This window comes from Chiloscyllium plagiosum, unplaced genomic scaffold (assembly GCF_037043375.1).
Source record: "Chiloscyllium plagiosum isolate Xiang-an unplaced genomic scaffold, Cpla_swu_hap1 HiC_scaffold_32, whole genome shotgun sequence".
Taxonomy (NCBI): Eukaryota; Metazoa; Chordata; class Chondrichthyes; order Orectolobiformes; family Hemiscylliidae; genus Chiloscyllium; species Chiloscyllium plagiosum.
In genome coordinates, this window is record NW_028270170.1 from 9,899,794 (window position 1) to 9,925,388 (window position 25,595).

The 25,595-nt window shown below is 50.8% G+C and overlaps 1 protein-coding gene across 7 annotated transcripts in view; it reads right to left on the reverse strand.

The window, feature by feature from the left end:
- Positions 1-25,595, reverse strand: part of cacnb1 (calcium voltage-gated channel auxiliary subunit beta 1) — a 278,199-nt gene that overhangs the window by 40,911 nt on the left and 211,693 nt on the right. For all 7 annotated transcript variants that reach the window (XM_087977770.1, XM_043674847.2, XM_087977771.1 and 4 more), the window contains 3 exons: positions 24,098-24,178; positions 3,687-3,745; positions 1,437-1,546 (listed from right to left, as the gene is read on the reverse strand). In XM_087977770.1, coding sequence (XP_087833896.1) covers positions 1,437-1,546; positions 3,687-3,745; positions 24,098-24,178 — 250 coding nt within the window. The remainder of the gene's footprint in view (positions 1-1,436; positions 1,547-3,686; positions 3,746-24,097; positions 24,179-25,595) is intronic.

Consider the following 25,595-nt stretch of genomic DNA (forward strand, 5'->3'; position numbering starts at 1 on the left):
GCGTTGTCTGCTCAACTATCTGACATTCTCCATCTGTGCAGAAAGGGAAGCTGTTACTGTTTCTTACCAATAGAAGCTAACAGTGTGAGTCAGAGTGAGGATCACAGAGACCTACATCACAATTATGGGACACAGCAACAGCACATCAGCTGCATTGTTCAATCCAACTCCAGCTGCCAGTCACTAAAATTTAAGCCATTTCTTAACCCTATCACTGGTTTACCTGTTGAAGGAGCAGTGCTCCGAAAGCTACTGCTTCCAAATAAACCTGTTGGACTATAACCTGGTGTTGTGTGATTTTTAACTGTAACAGCTTGTTTGCAATCTGAGGCTTCACATACCGAGGCTGCTCATGGAAGTTTGAACAAAGCTGTGGAGTCAATAGGTTAGCCTTAGTTTAAAACAAAGACCATGTCAGTTACTAAAAGTGTGGATGCCAACCCTGTGGAGAAAAACCAAACATGAAACACTCGAGAATTAACCCAAGTCCTTTCAATAGTGACACAGAAAAATCCCTGATCAACCTTGGCAGAGAATCAGAGAATTCAGCTCATTGTTTGGAACCAGCTCTTTGAGGGAACTACCCAGTTATTGTACTGGAACATTCACGAGGGGACGGGGTGTTTGCATTTTAGAGAGTGAATGTGCAAAGTCATGGAAGAAAAGCAGGAGATTAGCAGTAGGTAATGATGCTCATTTGAAGCTTGACACAATGGGCTGAATGGCCTTATTCTGCATCAAGTCAGTAGTCACATGACACCAGGTTATAGCCCAGCAAGTTTATTTGAAATCTCAAGCTTTCGGAGCACAGCTCCTTCGTCAGGTGAACCTGACTTCACCTCATGAAGGGGCAATGCTCTGAAAGCTCGTGATTTCAATCAACCTGTTGGACTATAATCTGGTGTCGTGTGACTTCTGACTATGTCCACACCAGCACCTCCACCTCATTCTGCATTGTAACCTTTCTGTGGTTAGTCCCTCCCCCGCTCTCTTCCCATAACCTGTCAAATATTTCCTTTTCACATATTTGATCCAATCCCCTTTTGAAAGTTACCATGGTGTCTCCTTCTAATAGCCTTTTAAGGTAGTGACTTCCAGGTTACAACCCATTGGGGAAAACCAATTCCCATCCTCAGTTCTGAAACAGTCATAATGGGCTTGAAACGTTCGCTCTGTTTCGCTCTCCACAGATGCTGCCAGAGCTGCTGAGTTCCTCCAATACTTTGTCCTTATTTCAGATCTCCAGTACCTGCAGTATACTGTCTTTGTTTTATTCTCATTGCCCTCTGTTTGTTTTGCTAATGATTGAATCCATGTGTTCTCAGACCTCCTCTGCCAGTGGGCTACTCTCAGAGAGGTGGCATTGAGACTGAAATAAAAATATACAGTTAAAAGAATAGAAATCCACTTGATACTGAGTAAAGAGAGTAACTCACCCAGGCTGGAGCGTGTGCTGGAACGCTCAATAATTGTGTGTTTGCTGGGGTTGTTCAGCACTGATCGTTTGGCAAGTGAAATGTCAGCAGTAACTCGTGTGATTGATATTCTGTCGACAGAAAGCAGAGTTACTTACAGCCTTTCCACTCGGAGTTCTGGCACTGTCTATGTCTATGTGGTAACAGCTTATCATTGCACAGTTCCACTCGCTGATCATTGAGGGGATGTATGACAAGGGTTGCACTTGTGATGGAATGCTCAACATTCAAAGTTGGGTCATAGCTTTGTCCCTCTGCAAAAACAAACAGTGCCGTCGTGTTCTTCTACGTCACAATACCTGATTTTTTTTTATTTTTTGTTTTGCAATTTTTCCCCTCCATCTCTTCCGAAAGCTCTGATTCTCTTTTTGGCTACACTCTCGGTCTCTCTCGGGAAAATCAAAGTGACCACTGTTCCACGCATCAGCCTCAGATTCCCAGCGGCAGAAACTTATAACAGCGTTAAGCCTGGTTCTGCCTTGGGCTGACACACAGCCACTTGTGCATCTTTCACGAGGTGCTACTAGGGGACAATCAGGAGCAAGATTTCAACTTTTCACCTGCAAGTCACTGAGGCCAACACTAACACACTTACCTTCGGCCCTTTTACCTATTGACTGTGTAAAATGAGCTAACACAGTGCAATCTATGAATAAGTGGTGGTGATATAGAATTGGCAGTACCTCAGTAACTGAGCCAAAGGGAGGGGACTGATTCCTATAACTTGTTTGGTGCAGTTTACTACTAACATACTATTTACTTCACCCTGTGAACATATCCCAGCAATAGTGCTTTTTTGGCCAGCCATGTCCAGGTGCTTCATCAATGACCTTCCCTCCATCGGAAGGTTAAAAGTGGGAATGCTCGATGTACAATGTTCAGCATCACTCATCAGATAATGAAGCAGCCCGTGTCTCTGTGCAGCAAAACCTGGACAATATTGAGATTTGGACCGATAATCAGCAAATAACATTTGCACCAGACAAGTGCCAGGCAATGGTCGTCTCCAACAAGAAACAAAGTCTAAGTATTACCCCTTGATATTCAGCAGCATTACCATCCTCCAATGCCAACATTCTCGGGGGTCACTACTGACCCAAACCTGAACTGGACTAGCCATTTAAATATTGGGGTTCACCGATCACCCACCCATTGCATCCCCTCAGTCTCCCAATGGGTTTCCAGTGATAGTGCTCAAGTACGGAATCCTTCTCTTTTCACATCTTCTGCACCCTTCCTTGTTTCTATTTGAGCTGGTCTTGTCAATGCTTCTTCTCTTCCCTCCCCGAACACACTGGTGCCTTGCTGAAAGGGATTCACAGTCACCAGCCGCACTCCAGCACCTCGCCCCAGTAATCATCGTTTATGTGTCAGTGATAAAAGCTTGTTCCAAATGACACGGTGCATCACACGAGGTCTTTGCGCACCTCATGTTAATGTATACTCATGTTGTGTAGTGCGAAATAGGAATGTTGCAGAACAGCAGCTAAGGGACAAGAAACCTCTTAGCCAAGAACAATTTGAGTAGTCAATTGTTTTGGTTTGATAACTGATGGCATGTGCCAAGTTGTGATGATGATACAAATAAAACAAGCAATTGTAATTCATAACTGAGAGCTTGAAAATCATTAATATAAAAACGGCACATTTATAAATAATTACAACACAAAGCAAATCTGTCTCCCCTTAAGTTACATAAAAAATGTTAGGCCTGTGTTTTGTCCACAGATCACTGTTGTCTGGTGAAATTTATAGGTGCCATCAGCAATCACTGTCAATAAGTGAAGAGAAGCCTCTTACCCATTGAACGATGAGAATCACTATCACAGGAAGAAGTTGAGGTGAACAGAATAGATGCATTTAACGGCAAGTTACATAAAGATATGATCTATACTCAATGCCAGAGCAGACTAAAAAGACCAAAGAGATTATTCTGCCTCCCATTATTTACACAGTCAGTTTTACAAAATAGGGGACTGGCTTGTCCCAGTTTAGTTGTTCTCAATGCTATTTGCAGAATGATGACTTCTCTCCTTAATGTCATCATCCATTTTCCTCATGCTGGTGGAGATAACCTGGGACCCCAGCTAGGCTTTCAGACTGAAGCAGTCACCTATCAGGAGGAAGTACGCACAGGGTATTAACCAACGTATTCTCACACATCTATCGATACATTCGATGGAGTAAAGGTCACTTTTCAAAGATCCTTACCTTCCATCAAACTTGTGTTTCAAAAAATCAAAAAGCGCTTTCTGCATCATATCCGTCACCTACACAGAAGCAAAGACAAGTGAATCTCGGTTTAGCTCTGCCACAATTGAAGCAAGGTTCCTGTTTTAGTTACTGGCAAGGAGTGTCCAAGCTCTCCATTCCTCAGGGCCAAGTTTCATATGACTGGTTTGCAAACAGAACACAGGCCAGGATTTCAACACAGTAGACTTGTGACTTGCATGGTTATGTGGGCACCAAAACTACTGACTGAAACTCCACAATGCTCATAAACTGGGGGCAAATAGCAGATAGAAAGAAAAATATAAACTGAATTTATATTGCATCTTTCATGTGCAGGACATTCCAAGACCACTCACAGCCAATTATATAATCCTGAAATATAGACCCATTGCCACAAAATGTAGTGAATTGTGCACAGCACTTATCTAGAAACAGCACTGCAATTAGGGTCAGACAATCAGTTTTGGTGATTTTGATTAACCAACAGACATTGACCAGCACGTTAAGAACATGCTCCTTCCGACCCCAGTTTTTTTCAAAGACAGCACTGCAGGAGGCGTGACATTCACCTGAGAGAGCAAGAAGCTCAGGAAGAAGACATCAGCCCTGACAGCGCAGCACTCCTGCTGGGGACGACATCCTGAATTATGCTCTTGGGGCTTGACACTCAAAGCCACAACCTTCAGGTTCAGCAGCAGCAGCACTTCCCCATTGTGTCATCAAGTGCACGTGTCACATGGAGCTGTGTGTGTGCGCCATGTGAATTGTGTGCGTGCCACATGGAACTGTGTGGGTGCCACATGGAACTGTGTGTGAGTGTGTGTGTCACATGGAGCTGTGTGTGTGTGTCACATGGAACTGTGTGTGAGTGTCACATGGAGCTGTGTGTGTGCGCCACATGGAACTGTGTGTGTGCGCCACACGGAGCTGTGTGTGTGTCACATGGAGCTGTGTGTGTGTGTCACATGGAATTGTGTGTGTGTCACATGAAGCTGTGTGTGTGTCACATGGAGCTGTGTGTGTGTGTCACATGGAATTGTGTGTGTGTCACATGAAGCTGTGTGTGTGCCACATGGAACTGTTTGCGTGCACCACATGGAACTGTGTGTGTGCGCGTTGCATGGAGCTGTGTGTGCATCGCATGGAGCTGTGTGTGCGTCGCATGGAGCTGTGTGTGTCATATGGAGCCACATGCAGCTGTCACTGTATGTGTCACATGGAGCTGTGTGTGTCATATGGAGCTGTGTGCACGTGCCACATGGAGCTGTTTGTGCGTGTCAGATGGAGCTGTGTGCACGTGCCACAAGGAGCTGTGTATGTGTCACATGGAGCCGTGTGAGAGTCAGATGGAGCTGTGTGTGAGTCACATGGAACTGTGTGTGTGTCACATGGAGCTGTGTATATGTCACACGGAGCTCTGATGTGTGTCACACGGAGCTGTGTGTGAGAGACATGGAGCTGTGTGTGTGTCACATGGAGCAGTGTGTGTGTCACATGGAGCAGTGTGTGTGTCACATGGAGCTGTGCGTGTGTCACATGGAGCTGTGCGTGTGTCACATGGAGCTGTGAGTGTGTGTCACATGAAGCTGTGTGTGTGTGCCACATGAGGCTATGTGTGTGACACATGAAGCTGTGTGTCTCATATGGAGCAGTGAGTGTGTCACATGGAACTGCGTGGGTGCCACATGGAACTGTGTGTGGGTGTCCCCCCCCCATGGAGCTGTGTATGTGCTCCACATGGAGCTGTTTGCGCGTCGCATGGAGCTGTGTGTGTGTGTCAGATGGAGCTGTGTGCATGTGTCAGATGGAGCTGTGTGCACGTACCATGTGGAGCTGTGTGTGTGTGTGTGTCAGATGGAGCTGTGTGCACGTACCATGAGGGGCTGTGTGTGTGTGTGTCACATGGAGCTGTGTATGTGTCATATGGAGCTGTGTGTGTGTTACATGGAGCTGTGTGTGTGTCACATGGAGCTGTGTGTGTGTCACATGGAGCGGTGTGTGTGTGTGTCACATGGAGCTGTGTGTGTGTGTCACACGGAGCTGTGTGTGTGTCACATGGAGCTGTATGTGTCAGATGGAGCTGTGTGCACGTGCCACATGGAGCTGTGTGCGCGTGTGTCACATGGAGCTGTGTATGTGTCACATGGAGCTGTGTGAGAGTCACATGGAGCTGTGTGTCTCACATGGAGCTGTGTGTGTGTCACATGGAGCTGTGTGTGTGTGTGTCACATGGAGCTGTGTGTGTGTGTGTCACATGGAGCTGTGTGTGTGCGTGTCACATGGAGCTCTGTGTGTGTGTCACATGGAGCTGTGTGCGTGTCACATGGAGCTGAGTGCGCGTGTCACATGGAGCTCTGTGTATGTGTCACATGGAGCTGTGTATGTGTCACATGGAGCTCTGTGGGTGTGTAACATGGAGCTGTGTGTGTGAGACATGGAGCTGTGTGTGTTTGTGTCACATGGAGCTGTGTGCACCTGCCACATGGAGCTGTGTGTGCATGTGTCACATGGAGTTGTGCATGTGTCACAAGCAGCTGTGTGTGTGTCACACGGACCTGTGTGTGTGTGTGTGTGTCACATGGAGCTGTGTGTGTGTCACATGGAGCTGTGTGTGTGTCACATGGAGCTGTGTATGTGTGTGTCACAAGCAGCTGTGTGTGTGTCACATGGACCTCTGTGTGTGTGTGTGTGTGTGTGTGTGTGTCACATGGAGCTGTGTGTGTGTGTTACATGGAGCTGTTTGTGCGTCACATGAAGCTGTATGTGTGTGTCACATGGAACTGTGTGTGGTGTCACATGGAGCTGTGTGTGTCACATGGAGCAATTAGTGTCACATGGAGCTGTGTGTGTGTCACATGGAGATGTGTATGTCACATGGAGCTGTGTGCGTGTGTCACATGGACCTGTGAGTGTGTGTGTCACATGGAGCTGTGTGTGTGTGTCACATGGAGCTGTGTGTGCGTGTGTCACATGGAGCTGTGTGCAAGTGTCACATGGAGCTGTATGTGTGTGCCACATGGAGCTGTGTGTGTCACATGGAGCTGTTAGTGTCACATGGAGCTGCGTGCGTTTGTCACATGGTGCTGTGTGTGTGTGTGACATGGAGCTCTGTGTGTGTGTGTGTGTGACATGGAGCTGTGTGTGTGTCACATGGACTGGTGTGTGTCACATGGAGCTGTGTGTGTGTGTGCGCCACATGGAGCTGGGTGCGTATGTCACATGGAGCTGTGTTCGTGTGTCATGTGGAGCTGTGTGTGTCACATGGAGCTCTGTGTGTCACATGGAGCTGTCTGTGTGTGTCACATGGAGCTGTGTGTGTGTGAGACATGGAGCTGTGTGTGTGTCACATGGAGCTGTGTATGTCACATGGTGCTGTATGTGTGCGTGTCACATGGAGCTGTGTGCGTGTCACTTGGAGCTATTTGTGTGTGTCACATGGAGCTATTTGTGTGTGTCACATGGAACTGTGCGCGTACGTAACATGGAGCTGTGCGCGTGTGTCACATGGAGCTGTGCGCGTGTGTCACATGAGCTGTGTGTGTCGCATGAAGCTGCGTGTGTCACATGGAGCTGTGTGTGTGTGTCTCACATGGAGCTGTGTGTGTGCAGCACATGGAGCTGGGTGTGTATGGCACATGGAGCTGTGTTCGTGTGTCATGTGGAGCTGTGTGTGTCACATGGAGCTGTGTGTCTCACATTGAGCTGTCTGTGTGTGTGACATGGAGCTGTGTGTGTGTGTGACATGGAGCTGTGTGTGTGTCACATGCACCGGTGTGTGTCACATGGAGCTGTGTGTGTGTGTCACATGGAGTTGGTTGTGTATGTCACATAGAGCTGTGTTCGTGTGTCACGTGGAGCTGTGTGTGTCACATGGAGCTGTGTGTGTTTGTCACATGGAGCTGTGTGTGTGTGTCACATGGAGTTGTGTCTGTGTGTCACATGGAGGTGTGTGTGCGCACCACATGGAGCTGTGTGTGTGTGTGTCACATGGAACTGTGTGTGTGTCACATGGAGCTGTGTGTGTGTGTCACATGCAGCTGTGTGCGCGCCACATGGAGCTGTGTGTGTGCACCACATGGAGCTGTGTGTGTGTCACACGGAGCTGTGTTGGTGTGTCACATGGAGCTGTGGGTGTGTCACATGGAGCTTTGGTTGTGTCACATGGAACTGTATTAATGTGTGTCACATGGAGTTGTGTGCGAGTCACGTGGAACTGTGTGTGCCTGTCACATGGAGCTGTGTGTGTGTGTGTGTCACATGGAACTGTGTGTGCCTGTCATATGGAGCTGTGTGTGTGTGTGTGTATCACATGGTACTGTGTGCGCGTGTCACATGGAACTGTGTGTGCCTGTCACATGGAGCTGTGTGTGTGTGTCACATGGAGCTGTGTGTGTGTGCCACATGGAGCTGTATGTGTGTGTCACATGGAGCTGTGTCTGAGTGTCACATGGAGCTGTGTCTGAGTGTCACATGGAGCTGTGTGCTTGCGCAACATGGAGCTGTGTGCGTGTTTGTCATACGGAGCTGTGTGTGTGTGCCACATGGAGCTGTGTGTGTGTCACATGGAGCTGTGTGTGTGTGCCACATGGAGCTGTGTGTGTGTGCCACATGGAGCTGTGTGCGTGCCACATGGAGCGGTGTTGGTGTGTGTATCACATGGAGCTGTGTATGTCACATGGAGCTGTGTGTGTATGTCACATGGGCTGTGTGTGTATGTCACATGGGGCTGTGTGTGTATGTCACATGGGGTTGTGTGTGTATGTCACATGGAGCTGTGTGTGTTTGTCACATGGAGCTGTGTGTGTTTGTCACATGGAGCTGTGTGTGTATGTCACATGGAGCTGTGTGTGTGTGTCACATGGAGTTGTGTCTGTGTGTCACATGGAGGTGTGTGTGCGCACCACATGGAGCTGTGTGTGTGTGTGTCACATGCAACTGTGTGTGTGTCACATAGAGCAATGTGTGTGTGTCACATGGAGCTGTGTGCGTGCCACATGGAGCTGTGTGCGTGTCACATGGGGTTGTGTGTGTGTCACATGGGTCTGTGTGTGTGTCACATGGGGCTGTGTGTGTCTCACATGGAGCTGTGCGCGTATGTCACATGGGGCTGTGTGCATGTGTCACATGGAGCTGTGCGCGTGCCACATGGAGCTATGTGTCACATGGAGCTGTGTGTGCGTTAAATGGAGCTGTGTGTGTGTCACATGGAGCTGTGTGTCACATGGAGCTGTGTGTGTGTCACATGGAGCTGTGTGTGTCACATGGAGCTGTGTGTGTGTCACATGGAGCTGTGTGTGTCACATGGAGCTGTGTGTGTGTCACATGGAGCTGTGTGTGTCACATGGAGCGATGTATGTGTCACATGGAGCTATGTATGTGTCACATGGAGCTGTGTACATGTTACGTGGAGCTGTGTGTGTGTGCGTTAAATGGAGCTGTGCGCGTGTGCCACATGGAGCTCTGCGTGTCACATGAAGCTGTGTGTGTGTCACATGGAGCTGTGTGTGTGTGCGTTAAATGGAGCTGTGTGTGTGTCACATGGAGCTGTGCGAGTGCACCACATGGAGCTGTTTGCGTGTGTCACATGGAGCTGTGTGTGTGTCACATGGAGCTGTGTGTATGTCACATGGAACTGTGTGCGTGCCACATGGAGCTGTGTGTGTGTCACATGGAGCTGTGTGTGTGTCACATGGAGCTGTGTGTGTGTCACATGGGGCTGTGTGTGTGTCACATGGGGCTGTGTGCATGTGTGTCACATGGGGTTGTGTTTGCGTGTCACATCGAGCTGTGTGCATGCCACGGAGTTGTGTGTGTGTCACATGGAGCTGTGTGTGTGTGTCACATGGGGCTGTGTGTGTGTCACATGGAGCTGTGTGTGTGTCACATGGAGCTGTGTGTGTGTCACATGGAGCTGTGTGTGTGTCACATGGGGCTGTGTGTGTGTCACATGGGGCTGTGTGTGTGTGTCACATGGGGCAGTGTGTGTGTCACATGGGGCAGTGTGTGTGTTCGTCACATGGGGTTGTGTTTGCGTGTCACATGGAGCTGTGTGCATGCCACGGAGTTGAGTTTGTGTCACATGGAGCTGTGTGTGTGTGTCACATGGAGCTGTGTGTGTGTCTCACATGGAGCTGTGGGTGTGTGTCACATGAAGCTGTGTGTGTGTCATATGGAGCTGTGTGTGTGTCACATGGAGCTGTGTGTGTGTCACATGGAGCTGTGTGTGCGTATCACATGGAGCTGTGTGTGCGTGTCACATGGAGCTGTGCGTGTGTAACATAGAACTGTGTGTGCGTTAAATGGAGCTGTGTGTGTGTCACATGGAGCTGTGTGTGTGTGTGTCACATGGAGCTGTGTGTGTGTCACATGTGGCTGTGTGTGTGTCACATTGAGTTGTGTGCGCGTGTCACATGGAGCTGTGTGCGCGCACCACATGGAGCTGTGTGTGTGTGTGTCACATGGAACTGTGTGTGTGTCACATGGAGCTGTGTGTGTGTGTCACATGCAGCTGTGTGTGCGCCACATGGAGCTGTGTGTGTGCACCACATGGAGCTGTGTGTGTGTCACACGGAGCTGTGTTGGTGTGTCACATGGAGCTGTGGGTGTGTCACATGGAGCTTTGGTTGTGTCACATGGAACTGTATTAATGTGTGTCACATGGAGTTGTGTGCGAGTCACGTGGAACTATGTGTGCCTGTCATATGGAGCTGTGTGTGTGTGTGTGTGTATCACATGGTACTGTGTGCGCGTGTCACATGGAACTGTGTGTGCCTGTCACATGGAGCTGTGTGTGTGTGTCACATGGAGCTGTGTGTGTGTGCCACATGGAGCTGTATGTGTGTGTCACATGGAGCTGTGTCTGAGTGTCACATGGAGCTGTGTCTGAGTGTCACATGGAGCTGTGTGCTTGCGCAACATGGAGCTGTGTGCGTGTTTGTCATACGGAGCTGTGTGTGTGTGCCACATGGAGCTGTGTGTGTGTCACATGGAGCTGTGTGTGTGTCACATGAAGCTGTGTGTGTGTGTGTCACATGGAGCTGTGTGTGTGTCACATGTGGCTGTGTGTGTGTCACATTGAGTTGTGTGCGCGTGTCACATGGAGCTGTGTGCGCGCACCACATGGAGCTGTGTGTGTGTGTGTCACATGGAACTGTGTGTGTGTCACATGGAGCTGTGTGTGTGTGTCACATGCAGCTGTGTGTGCGCCACATGGAGCTGTGTGTGTGCACCACATGGAGCTGTGTGTGTGTCACACGGAGCTGTGTTGGTGTGTCACATGGAGCTGTGGGTGTGTCACATGGAGCTTTGGTTGTGTCACATGGAACTGTATTAATGTGTGTCACATGGAGTTGTGTGCGAGTCACGTGGAACTGTGTGTGCCTGTCATATGGAGCTGTGTGTGTGTGTGTGTGTATCACATGGTACTGTGTGCGCGTGTCACATGGAACTGTGTGTGCCTGTCACATGGAGCTGTGTGTGTGTGTCACATGGAGCTGTGTGTGTGTGCCACATGGAGCTGTATGTGTGTGTCACATGGAGCTGTGTCTGAGTGTCACATGGAGCTGTGTCTGAGTGTCACATGGAGCTGTGTGCTTGCGCAACATGGAGCTGTGTGCGTGTTTGTCATACGGAGCTGTGTGTGTGTGCCACATGGAGCTGTGTGTGTGTCACATGGAGCTGTGTGTGTGTCACATGTGGCTGTGTGTGTGTCACATGTGGCTGTGTGTGTGTCACATTGAGTTGTGTGCGCGTGTCACATGGAGCTGTGTGCGCGCACCACATGGAGCTGTGTGCGTGTGTGTCATACGGAGCTATGTCTGCGGGTCACATGGAGCTGTGTGTGCGCCACATGGAGCTGTGTGTGTGCACCACACGTAGCTGTGTGTGTGTGTGTGTATCACACGGAGCTGTGTGTGTGTGTGTGTGTGTGTGTGTCACATGGAGCTGTGTGGGTGTGTCACAAGGAGTTTTGGTTGTGTCACATGGAACTGTATTAATGTGTGTCACATGAAACTATGTGCGTGTCACATGGAGTTGTGTGCGTGTTACATGGAGCTCTGTGTGCGTGTCACATGGAACTGTGTGTGCCTGTCACATGGTGCTGTGTGTGTATTTCACATGGAACTGTGTGCGTGTGTCACATGGAACTGTGTGTGTGTGTCACATGGAGCTGTGTGTGTGTCACATGTGGCTGTGTGTGTGTCACATTGAGCTGTGTTTGTGTCACATGGAGCTGTGTGTGTGTGTCACATGGAGCTGTGTGTGTGTCACATGGGGCTGTGTGTGTGTCACATGGAGCTGTGTGTGTGTCACATGGAGCTGTGTGTGTGTGTCACATGGAGCTGTGTGTGTGTCACATGGGGCTGTGTGTACGTGTGTCACATGGAGCTGTGTGTATGTGTGTCACATGGAGCTGTGTGTATGTGTGTCACATGGAGCTGTGTGTATATGTGTCACATGGAGCTGTGTGTGTCTCTCACATGGAGTTGTGCGTGTGTGTCACATGGAGCTGTGCATGTGTAACATAGAACTGTGTGTGCATTAAATGGAGCTGTGTGTGTGTCACATGAAGCTGTGTGTGTGTCACATTGAGCTGTGTGTGCGCGTCACATGGAGCTGTGTGTGCGTGTGTCATACAGAGCTGTGTGCGCGTGTCACATGGAACCGTGTGCATGTCACATGGAGCTGTGCATGTGTCACATGGAGCTGTGCATGTGTCACAAGGAACTGTGTGTGTGTCACATGGAGCTGTGTGTGTGTCACATGGAGCTGCGTGTGTGTCACATGGAGCTGTGTGCGTGTGTGTCATACGGAGCTGTGAGTACGTGCCACATGGAGCTGTGCATGTGTCACATGGAGCTGTGTGTGTGTGTTTCATGGAGCTGTGTGTGTGCGTGTCACATGGAGCTGTGTGTGTGTGTGTCACATGGAGCTGTGTGTGTGCGTGTCACATGGAGCTGTGGGTGTGCCACATGGAGCTGTGCGCGTGTGTCACATGGAGCTGTGTGTGTGTCTCACATGGAGCTGTGTGTGTGTGTGCAGCACATGGAGCTGGGTGTGTATGGCACATGGAGCTGTGTGTGTCACATGGAGCTGTTTGTGTGTGTCACATGGAGCTGTGTGTGTGTGACATGGAGCTGTGTGTGTGAGACATGGAGCTGTGTGTGTGAGAGACATGGAGCTGTGCATGTGTCACATGGAGCTGTGTGTGTGCGCGCCACATGGAGCATGTTGTGTATGTCACATGGAGCTGTGTTCATGTGTCACGTGGAGCTGTGTGTGTCACATGGAGCTGTGTGTCTCACATGGAGCTGTGTGTGTGTGTCACATGGAGCTGTGTGTGTCACATGGAGCTGTGTGTGTGTATCACATTGAGTTGTGTGCGCGTGTCACATGGAGCTGCGTGCGCGCACCACATGGAGCTGTCTGCGTGTGTGTCGTACGGAGCTGTGTCTGCGGGTCACATCGAGCTGTGTGTCACATGGAGCTGTGTGTGTGTCACAGGGAGCTGTGTGTGCGCCACATGGAGCTGTGTGTGTGCACCACACGGAGCTGTGTGTGTGTGTGTGTGTGTGAGTGTGTCACATGGAGCTGTGTGGGTGTGTCACAAGGAGTTTTGGTTGCGTCACATGGAACTGTAATAATGTGTGTCACATGGAACTGTGTGCGTGTCACATGGAGTTGTGTGCGTGTCACATGGAGCTCTGTGTGTGTGTCACATGGAACTGTGTGTGCCTGTCACATGGTGCTGTGTGTGTATTTCACATGGAACTGTGTGCGTGTGTCACATGGAACTGTGTGTGCCTATCATATGGAGCTGTGTGTGTGTGCCACATGGAGCTGTGTACGCATGCCACATGGAGCTGTGTGTGTGCGCCACATGGAGCTGTGTGTGCGCGCCACATGGAGCTGTGTGTGTGCGCCACATGGAGCTGTGTGTGCGCGCCACATGGAGCTGTGTGTGTGCGGCATATGGAGCTGTGTGTGCGCGCCACATGGAGCTGTGTGTGTGCGGCACATGGAGGTGTGTGTGCGTGCCACATGGAGCTGTGTGTGCGTGCCACATGGAGCTGTGTGTGTGTGCCACATAGAGCTGTGTGTGTGTCACATGGGGCTGTGTGTGTGTCACATGGGGCTGTGTGCATGTGTGTCACATGGGGTTGTGTTTGCGTGTCACATGGAGCTGTGTGCGTGCCTCGGTGTTGTGTGTGTGTCACATGGAGCTGTGTGTGTGTGTCACATTGAGCTGTGTGTGTGTCACATGGAGCTGTGTGTGTGTCACATGGGGCTGTATGTGCGTGTCACATAGAGCTGTGCATGTGTAACATAGAACTGTGTGTGCGTTAAATGGAGCTGTGTGTGTGTCACATGAAGCTGTGTGTGTGTCACATTGAGCTGTGTGTGTGTGTCACATGGAGCTGTGTGTCTCACATGGAGCTGTGTGTGTGTGTCACATGGAGCTGTGTGTGTGTGTCACATTGAGTTGTGTGCACGTGTCACATGGAGCTGTGTGCGCGCACCACATGGAGCTGTCTGCGTGTGTGTCATACGGAGCAATGTCTGCGGGTCACATGGAGCTGTGTGTCACATGGAGCTGTGTGTGTGTCACATGGAGCTGTGTGCGCGCCACATGGAGCTGTGTGTGTGCACCACACGGAGCTGTGTGTGTGTGTGTCAGTGTGTGTGTGTGTGAGTGTGTCACACGGAGCTGTGTGTGTGTGTGTGTCACAAGGAGCTGTGTGGGTGTGTCACATGGAGTTTTGGTTGTGTCACATGGAACTGTATTAATGTGTGTTACATGGAACTGTGTGCGTGTCACATGGAGTTGTGTGCGTGTCACATGGAACTGTGTGTGCCTGTCACATGGTGCTGTGTGTGTATTTCACATGGAACTGTGTGCGTGTGTCACATGGAACTGTGTGCGTGTGTCACATGTAACTGTGTGTGCCTGTCATATGGAGCTGTGTGTGCCTGTCATATGGAGCTGTGTGTGTGTGTCACATGGAGCTGTGTGTGTGTGCCACATGGAGCTGTGTGCGCATGCCACATGGAGCTGTGTGTGTGCGCCACATGGAGCTGTGTGTGTGCGCCACATGGAGCTGTGTGTGTGCGCCACATGGAGCTGTGTGTGTGCGCCACATGGAGCTGTGTGTGCGCATCACATGGAGCTGTGTGTGCGCATCACATGGAGCTGTGTGTGTGCATCACATGGAGGTGTGTGTGCGTGCCACATGGGGCTGTGTGTGTGTCACATGGGGTGTGTGTATGTCACATGGGGCTGTGTGTGTGTCACATGGGGCTGTGTGCATGTGTGTCACATGGGGTTGTGTTTGCGTGTCACATGGAGCTGTGTGTGTGTCACATGGGGCTGTGGGTGTGTGTCACATGGGGCTGTGGGTGTGTGTCACATGGGGCTGTGGGTGTGTGTCACATGGGGCTGTGTGTGTGTCACATTGAGCTGTGTGTGTGTCACATGGAGCTGTGTGTGTGTCACATGGGGCTGTGTGCATGTGTGTCACATGGGGTTGTGTTTGCGTGTCACATGGAGCTGTGTGCGTGCCTCGGAGTTGTGTGTGTGTCACATGGAGCTGTGTGTGTGTGTCACATTGAGCTGTGTGTGTGTCACATGGAGCTGTGTGTGTGTCACATGGGGCTGTATGTGCGTGTCACATAGAGCTGTGCATGTGTAACATAGAACTGTGTGTGCGTTAAATGGAGCTGTGTGTGTGTCACATGAAGCTGTGTGTGTGTCACATTGAGCTGTGTGTGTGTGTCACATGGAGCTGTGTGTCTCACATGGAGCTGTGTGTGTGTGTCACATGGAGCTGTGTGTGTGTGTCACATTGAGTTGTGTGCACGTGTCACATGGAGCTGTGTGCGCGCACCACATGGAGCTGTCTGCGTGTGTGTCATACGGAGCAATGTCTGCGGGTCACATGGAGCTGTGTGTCACATGGAGCTGTGTGTGTGTCACATGGAGCTGTGTGCGCGCCACATGGAGCTGTGTGTGTGCACCACACGGAGCTGTGTGTGTGTGTGTCAGTGTGTGTGTGTGTGAGTGTGTCACACGGAGCTGTGTGTGTGTGTGTGTCACAAGGAGCTGTGTGGGTGTGTCACATGGAGTTTTGGTTGTGTCACATGGAACTGTATTAATGTGTGTTACATGGAACTGTGTGCGTGTCACATGGAGTTGTGTGCGTGTCACATGGAACTGTGTGTGCCTGTCACATGGTGCTGTGTGTGTATTTCACATGGAACTGTGTGCGTGTGTCACATGGAACTGTGTGCGTGTGTCACATGTAACTGTGTGTGCCTGTCATATGGAGCTGTGTGTGCCTGTCATATGGAGCTGTGTGTGTGTGCCACATGGAGCTGTGTGCGCATGCCACATGGAGCTGTGTGTGTGCGCCACATGGAGCTGTGTGTGTGCGCCACATGGAGCTGTGTGTGTGCGCCACATGGAGCTGTGTGTGTGCGCCACATGGAGCTGTGTGTGTGCGCCACATGGAGCTGTGTGTGCGCATCACATGGAGCTGTGTGTGCGCATCACATGGAGCTGTGTGTGTGCATCACATGGAGGTGTGTGTGCATGCCACATGGAGCTGTGTGTGCGTGCCACATGGGGCTGTGTGTGTGTCACATGGGGTGTGTGTTTGTCACATGGGGCTGTGTGTGTGTCACATGGGGCTGTGTGCATGTGTGTCACATGGGGTTGTGTTTGCGTGTCACATGGAGCTGTGTGTGTGCCAAGGAGTTGTGTGTGTGTCACATGGAACTGTGTGTGTGTCACATGGGGCTGTGGGTGTGTGTCACATGGGGCTGTGGGTGTGTGTCACATGGGGCTGTGTGCATGTGTCACATGGGGCTGTGTGTGTGTCACATTGAGCTGTGTGTGTGTCACATGGAGCTGTGTGTGTGCACCACACGGAGCTGTGTGTGTGTGTGTGTGTGTGAGTGTGTCACACGGAGCTGTGTGTGTGTGTCACAAGGAGCTGTGTGGGTGTGTCACAAGGAGTTTTGGTTGTGTCACATGGAACTGTATTAATGTGTGTCACATGGAACTGTGTGCGTGTCACATGGAGTTGTGTGCCTGTCACATGGTGCTGTGTGTGTATTTCACATGGAACTGTGTGCGTGTGTCACATGGAACTGTGTGTGCCTGTCATATGGAGCTGTGTGTGTGTGTCACATGGAGCTATGTGTGTGTGCCACATGGAGCTGTGTGTGTGTGTCACATGGAGCTGTGTGTGTGTGCCACATGGAGCTGTGTGTGTGTGCCACATGGAGCTGTGTGTGTGTGCCACATGGAGCTGTGTGCGCATTCCACATGGAGCTGTGTGTGTGTGTTACATGGGGCTGTGTGTGTGTCACATGGAGCTGTGTGTGTGTCACATGGAGCTGTGTGTGTGTCTCACATGGAGCTGTGGGTGTGTGTCACATGAAGCTGTGTGTGTGTCATATGGAGCTGTGTGTGTGTCACATGGAGCTGTGTGTGTGTCACATGGAGCTGTGTGTGTGTGTCACATGGAGCTGTGTGTGTGTCACATGGGGCTGTGTGTACGTGTGTCACATGGAGCTGTGTGTATGTGTGTCACATGGAGCTGTGTGTGTGTCTCACATGGAGATGTGTGTGTGTCATATGGAGCTGTATGTGCGTGGCACATGGAGCTGTGCATGTGTAACATAGAACTGTGTGTGCGTTAAATGGAGCTGTGTGTGTGTCACATGAAGCTGTGTGTGTCACATTGAGCTGTGTGTGTGTGTCACATGGAGCTGTGTGTGTGCGTCACATGGAGCTGTATGTGTGCCACATGGAGCTGTGCATGTGTCACATGGAGCTGTGTGTGTCACATGGAGCTGTGTGTGTCACATGGAGCTGTGTGTGTGTGTGTTTCATGGAGCTGTGTGTGTGTCTCACATGGAGATGTGTGTGTGTCATATGGAGCTGTATGTGCGTGTCACATGGAGCTGTGCATGTGTAACATAGAACTGTGTGTGCGTTAAATGGAGCTGTGTGTGTGTCACATGAAGCTGTGTGTGTCACATGGAGCTGTGTGTGTGCGTGTCAAATGGAGCTGTGTGTGTGCGCCACATGGAGACACGTGTGTGTGTGTGTGTCATACGGAGCTGTGTGTGTGTGTCACATGGAACTGTGTGCGCGTGTCATATGGAACTGTGTGCGTGTGTCACGTGGAGCTGTGTGTGCAAGTCACATGGAGCTGTGTGTGTGTGACACATCGAGCTTTGTCTGAGTGTCACATGGAGCTGTGTGCGCGTGTCACACGGAGCTATGGGTGTGTCACATGGATGGAAATGTGTTGCTGGAAAAACACAGCAGGTCAGGCAGCATCTAGGGAACAGGAGAATCGACGTTTCGGGCATTAGCCCTTCTTCAGGAATGAGGAAAGTTGGTCCAGCAGGCTAAGATAAAAGATAGGGAGGAGGGACTTGGGAGAGGGGCGTCGGAAATGTGATAGGTGGAAAGAGGTCAAGGTGAGGGTGATAGGTCAGACTGGGGTGGGGGCGGAGAGGTCGGGAAGAAGATCTCAGGTTAGGAAGGCGGTGCTGAATTTGATGGATTTGACTGAGACAGGCTGGGGGGAGGGGAAATGAGGAAACTGGTGAAATCCGAGTTCATCCCTTGTGGTTGGAGGGTTCCTAGCCGGAAGATGAGGCCCTCTTCCTCCAACCGTCGTTTCGCTGTGGTCTGACGATGGAGGAGTCCAAAGACCTGCATATCCTTGATGGAGTGGGAGGGGGAATTGAAATGTTGAGCTACAGGGTGGTTGGGTTGGTTGGTCCGGGTGTCCCAGAGGTGTTCTCTGAAATGCTCCGCAAGTAGGCGGCCTGTCTCCCCAATATAGAGGAGGCCACATCGGGTGCAGAGGATGCAATAGATGATATGTGTGGAGGTACAGGTGAATCTGTGGCGGATATGGAAGTTTCCTTTGGGGCCTTGGAGGGAGGTGAGGGCGCAAGTCTTGCACCTCCTGCGGTTGCAGGGGAAGGTGCCGGGAGTGGAGGTTGGGTTGGCGGGGGGTGTGGACCTGACGAGGGAGTCACGGAGGGAGTGGTCTTTACGGAATGCTGATAGGGGAGGGGAGGGAAATATATCCTTGGTGGTGGGGTCGGTTTGGAGGTGGCGGAAATGGCGGCGGATGATGCGCTGTACATGGAGGTTAGTGGGGTGGTAGGTGAGGACCAGTGGGGTTCTGTCCTGGTGGCGGTTGGAGGGGCGTGGTTCAAGGGCGGAGGATCGGGAAGTGGAAGAGATGCGGTGGAGGGCATCGTCGACCACGTCGGGGGGGAAATTGCGGTCCTTGAAGAAGGAGGCCATCTGGGTTGTGCGTTTTTGGAACTGGTCCTCCTGGGAGCAGATGCGGCGGAGTCGAAGGAATTGGGAGAATGGGATGGCGTTTTTACAGAGGGCAGGATGGGAGGAGGTGTAGTCCAGGTAGCTGGGGAGTCGGTCGGTTTGTAGTAGATGTCCGTGTTGATTCGGTCGCCTGAGATAGAAATAGAAAGGTCGAGGAAGGGGAGGGAGGAATCTGAGACTGTCCAGGTGAATTTGAGGTCGGGGTGGAAGGTGTTGGTGAAGTGGATGAACTGTTCAACCTCCTCGTGTCACATGGAGCTGTGTGTGTGTCACATGGAGCTGTGTGTGTGTCACATGGAACTGTGTGTGTCACATGGAACTGTGTGTGTCACGTGGAACTGTGTGTGTGTCACATGGAGCTGTGTGTGTCACATGGAGCTGTGTGCTTGCGCCACATGGAGCTGTGTGCGTGTGTGTCACACGGAGCTGTGTGTGTGTGTCACATGGAGCTGTGTGTGCGTGTGTCACATGGAGCTGTGTGCGTGCCATATGGAGCTGTGTGTATGTCACATGGAACTGTGTGTATGTGCCACATGGAGCTGTGTGTACGTGCCACATGGAGCTGTGTGTGTGTCATATGGAGCTGTGTGTGTGTGTCACATGGAGCTGTGTGTTTTGTCACATGGAACTGTGTGTGTCACATGGAACTGTGTGTATCACATGGAACTGTGTGTGTGTCACATGGAGCTGTGTGTGCGCCACATGGAGCTGTGTGCGTGACACATGGAGCTGTGTGTATGTCACATGGAACTGTGTGTGTGTCACATGGAGCTGTGTGTGCGTGCCCCGTGGAGCTCTGTGCGTGCCACATGGAGCTGTGTGTGCGTCACATGGAGCTGTGTGTGTTTGTCACATAGAGCTGTGTGTGTCTCACATGGAGCTGTGCATGTGTGTCACATGGGGCTGTGTGCATGTGTCACATGGAGCTGTGCGTGTGTCACATGGAGCTATGTGTCACATGGAGCTCTGTGTGTGTCACATGGAGCTGTGTGCGTGTGTGTCATACGGAGCTGTGTGTGTGTGACACATGGAGCTGTGGGTGTGTGTCACATGGAGCTGTGTGTGTATCATATGGAGCTGTGTGTGCATGCCACATGGAGCTGTGGGTGTGTCACATGGAGCTGTGTCTGTCGCATGGAGCTGTGTGTGTCACATGGAGTTGTGTGCGAGTCACGTGGAACTGTGTGTGCATGTCACATGGAGCTGTGCGTGTGCGTCACATGGAGCTGTGCGTGTGCGTCACATGGAGCTGTGTGTGTGTGTCATACGGAGCTGTGTGTGCGGGTCACATGGAACAGTGTGCACGTGTCACATGGAACTGTGTGCACGTGTCACATGGAACTGTGTGCGTGTCACATGGAGCTGTGTGTGTGTGTCATACGGAGCTGTGTGTGCGGGTCACATGGAACAGTGTGCACGTGTCACATGGAGCTGTGGGTGTGCCACATGGAGCTGTGGGTGTGTCACAAGGAGCTTTGGTTGTGTCACATAGAACTGTGTTAATTTGTGTCACATGGAACTGTTTGCGAGTCACGTGGAACTGTGTGTGTGTCACATGGAGCTGTGTGTGTGTCACATGGAGCTGTGTGTGTGTGTCACAAGGAGCTGTGTGTGCGCGCCACATGGAGCTGTGTGTGTGTGTGTCATACGGAGCTGTGTGCGCGTGTCACATGGAACTGTGTGCGGGTGTCACATGGAACTGTGTGTGTGTGTCACGTGGAGCTGTGTCTGAGTGTCACATGGAGCTCTGTGTGTGTGTGTGTCACATGGAACTGTGTGTGTGTGTCACGTGGAGCTGTGTCTGAGTGTCACATGGAGCTCTGTGTGTGTGTGTGTGTCACATGGAGCTGTGTGTGTGCGCGCCACATGGAGCTGTGTATGTGTGTCACATGGAGATGTATCAGTCTGTCACATGGTGCTGTGTGTGTGTCACACTGGGCTGTGTGTGTGTCACATGGGGCTGTGTGTGTGTCACATGGGGCTGTGTGTGTGTCACACTGGGCTGTGTGTGTGTCACATGGGGCTGTGTGGGTGTGTGTGTGTCATACGAAGCTGTGTGTGCGTGTCACATGGAACTGCGTGCACGTGTCACATGGAACTGTGCGTGTGTCACATGGAACTGTGCGTGTGTCACATGGAGCTGTGTCTGAGTGTCACATGGAGCTGTGTCTGAGTGTCACATGGAGCTGTGTGTGTGTCACATGGAGGTGTGTGGGTGTGTGTGTGTCATATGAAGCTGTGTGTGCGTGTCACATGGAACTGTGTGCACGTGTCACATGGAACTGTGCGTGTGTCACATGGAGCTGTGTCTGAGTGTCACATGGAGCTGTGTGTCACATGGAGGTGTGTGGGTGTGTGTGTGTCATATGAAGCTGTGTGTGTGTGTCACATGGAACTGTGTGTGTGTGTCACATGAAGCTGTGTGTTCATGGAGCTGTGTGGGCGTTAAATGGAGCTGTGTGTGTGTCACATAAAGGTGTGTGTGTCTGTCACATGGAGCTGTGTGTGTGTCTCATGGAGCTGTGTGCGCGCATGTCACATGGAGCTGTTTGTGTGAGTGTCACATGGAGCTGTCCATGTGTCTCATGGAGCTGTGTGTGTGTGTGTCACATGGAGCTGTGTGTGCGTGTGTCACATGGAGCTGTGTCTGAGTGTCACATGGAGCTGTGTCTGAGTGTCACATGGAGCTGTGTGTGTGTCACATGGAGGTGTGTAGGTGTGTGTGTGTCATATGAAGCTGTGTGTGCGTGTCACATGGAACTGTGTGCACGTGTCACATGGAACTGTGCGTGTGTCACATGGAGCTGTGTCTGAGTGTCACATGGAGCTGTGTGTCACATGGAGGTGTGTGGGTGTGTGTGTGTCATATGAAGCTGTGTGTGTGTGTCACATGGAACTGTGTGTGTGTGTCACATGAAGCTGTGTGTTCATGGAGCTGTGTGGGCGTTAAATGGAGCTGTGTGTGTGTCACATAAAGGTGTGTGTGTCTGTCACATGGAGCTGTGTGTGTGTCTCATGGAGCTGTGTGCGCGCATGTCACATGGAGCTGTTTGTGTGAGTGTCACATGGAGCTGTCCATGTGTCTCATGGAGCTGTGTGTGTGTGTGTCACATGGAGCTGTGTGTGTGTGTGTCACATGGAGCTGTGTGTGCGCGTGTCACATGGAGCTGTGTGTGTGAGTGTCACATGGAGCTGTGTGTGTGTCACATGGAACTGTGTGTGTGCGCCACATGGAGCTGTTTGCGTGTGTCATATGGAGCTGTGTGTGTGTGTCACATGGAACTGTGTGTGTGTCACATGGAGCTGTGCATGTGTCTCATGGAGCTGTGTGTGTGTGTCACATGGAGCTGTCTGTGTGTCACATGGAGCTGTCTGTGCGCCACATGGAGCTGTGTGTGTGCGCCACATGGAGCTGTGTGTGTGCACCACATGGAGCTGTGTGTGTGCGCCACATGGAGCTGTGTGTGTGCGCATCACATGGAGCTGTGTGCGTGTGTGTCATACAGAGGTGTGTGTGCGCCACGTAGAGCGAGCTGTGTGTGCGCGCCACATGGAGCTGTGGGTGTGTCACATGGAGCTGTGTGTGTGCCACATGGAGCTGTGTGCATGCCACATGGAGCTGTGTGTGTGTACCACATGGAGCTGTGTGTGTGTGTGTGTATATGTGTGTGTGTGTCAGTCATACGGAGCTGTGTATGCGTGTCACATGGAACTGTGCACGTGTCACATGGAGCTGTGTGTGTGTGTCACATGGAGCTCTGTGTGTGCACCTCATGGAGCTGTGTATGTGTGTGTGTCATACGGAGCTGTGTGTGCGAGTCACGTGGAACTGTGTGTGCGTGTCACATGGAGCTGTGTGTGTGCCACATGAAGCTGTGTGTGTGTCACATGGAGCTGTGTGTGTGTGTGTGTGTGTGTGTGTGTCATACGGAGCTCTGTGTGCGTGTCACATGGAGCTGTGTGTGTGTGTCACATGGAGCTGTGTGTGCGTCACATGGAGCTGTGTGTGTGTGCCACATGGAGCTGTGTGTGTGTGCCACATGGAGCTGTGTGTGTGCCACATGGAGCTGTGTGTGTGTGTCACATGGAGGTTTGTGTGCGTGCCACATGGAGCTGTGTGTGCGTGCAACATGGAGCTGTGCGTGTGTCACATGGAGCTGTGCGTGTGTCACATGGAGCTGTGTGTCTCATGGAGCTGTGTGCGTGTGTGTCACACGGAGCTATGTGTGCGTTCCACATGGAGCTGTGGGTGTGTCACATGGAGCTGTGTGTGTGTGTGTCATACGGAGCTGTGTGTGCGTGCAACATGGAGCTGTGGGTGTGTCACATGGAGCTGTGTGCGTGTGTGTCATACAGAGCTATATGTGCGTTCCACATGGAGCTGTGTGTGTGTATCACATGGAGCTGTGTGTGCGTGCAACATGGAGCTGTGCGTGTGTCACATGGAGCTGTGCGTGTGTCACATGGAGCTGTGCGTGTGTCACATGGAGCTGTGTGTGCGTGCAACATGGAGCTGTGCGTGTGTCACATGGAGCTGTGCGTGTGTCACATGGAGCTGTGTGTCACACGGAGCTGTGTGCATTCCACATGGAGCTGTGGGTGTGTCACATGGGGCTGTGTGTGTGTCTCATGGAGCTGTGTATGTGTGTGTCTCATTGAGCGCGCCACATGGAGCTGTGTGCGTGTGTGTCATACGGAGCTGTGTGTGTGCCACATGGCGCTGTGGGTGTGTCACATGGAGCTGTGTATGTGTGTGTCTCATTGAGCGCGCCACATGGAGCTGTGTGCGTGTGTGTCATACGGAGCTGTGTGTGTGCCACATGGCGCTGTGGGTTTGTCACATGGAGCTGTGTGTGTGTCACATGGAGCTGTGTGCGTGTGTGTCATACGGAGCTGTGTGTGCGTGCCACATGGCGCTGTGGGTGTGTCACATGGAGCTGTGGGTGTGTCACATGGAGCTGTGTGTGTGCCACATGGAGCTGTGTGCGTGAAAAGCTGTGTTTGTGGGACTTACCTCGTAGCCTTTCAAAGACGGACCCACTAGTATGATTGGTCTCATGGATGGTACAACATCGTAGGGAGGCACATTCTCTTGCTGCTCAGAGGGATACAGAAAGCCAGAGAAAGTATTAGAACTATTAAATTTAACCCTTAGAATTATCAAGCACAACTAGAGGCCCTCCATCTCATTGAGTTCTGTCGATCCTTGGTACTAGCCCCACTCTTTTGCACCTGTCTTATAGACTTGCCTTTATTAGTATTCATGCAATTCGCTTATCAAAGTTGCAACTGAAGCTGTTTCCATTCCCCTTCCAGGCAGTGCATTGCTGATTAGAGCACCTTCCTGAGGAATAACACTTTCTCATCACTCCCACCCATCCCGCAACCTCACTCTGACTTGACTGTTATAAATCGTTACTTCTGGCTAATGTCCTTTCAGATCGATGAAACAGTTCTCCCCATCTTGGGTCTACCAAACCCCTCACCAGTTTTAAACACCTCTGTTAAATCGCGCCTGAACTTTCTCCGTGCCAAGGAGGGCAGTGCCAAATTCCATCCATCAGCTTACAAGTGTTTACATTTCTAATGACAGAATCGACAGGTTAACAATGTTCCACCAACAGTGAGCGAGAAGCAGTGCATTGCTTTTGCTGAGCACAGGCTAGTTCAAGATGAAGCAGTCTCACACACAGAGAGAAGCATTCCAGCCGGAGTGTTTGCCAAATGCAGAAAGGGTTTGTCAAACCCAATTCCAAAGAGGCAGTGCGGCTTTAAAATGCATTGCTTATTTAAAAAACTGCCTCAAGTCTCAAATACTGATAAATCGTTCTCAATATAAAAGTCAAACCACAGCAATAATTTCATAAACATTTCTGTAAAAGTGTCTCATAAATTATATTGAACTTTGCTTTCTACATTGCAATCACACTTGCTCAGACTCTGAATATCTAGCCAAATATAGCAATATATTATATACAAATAAAGATAAAATATATAAACTAATTGGCAGACTTAGTGTTGGTTTAGTCGAGTCTGCCCCGTGTGGTCCACTATGTTACATCTGAAGACCAACTGATGAAAATGATCTAGACTGTCTGTCTCTAGTCACTAGAGGCAAACAAGGCTTCGTTCCTCAGTATTCACCATTTATAGACCATCTCATCAGTGCTCATTCTGACAATGACAGGAATTCTCTATCTGGTGTTTGCCAGTGGAACCTGCCTCCAACTGCAGCTAGGTTTTAGTGACTAGCCTTCGGATTGGATCAGAAGTGTCATTCAAAATTGTTATCGATTTAATTTTGCACAGATCAGAGTGGATAGCAATTTAGAGGCGTTCAATTTAGACCAGATTAATTTAGGATATCTGGTCAGCACAAACGAGTTGGACCAAAGTGTTTGTTACCTTGCTGAGTGGCTATTCTGTCACATGCTGAACACAGGTCTAATCTTGTCATCAAAGATGGGCTCCTTTTACAGATTGTTCAGCTGATAGGACAGCACCACGTCAAA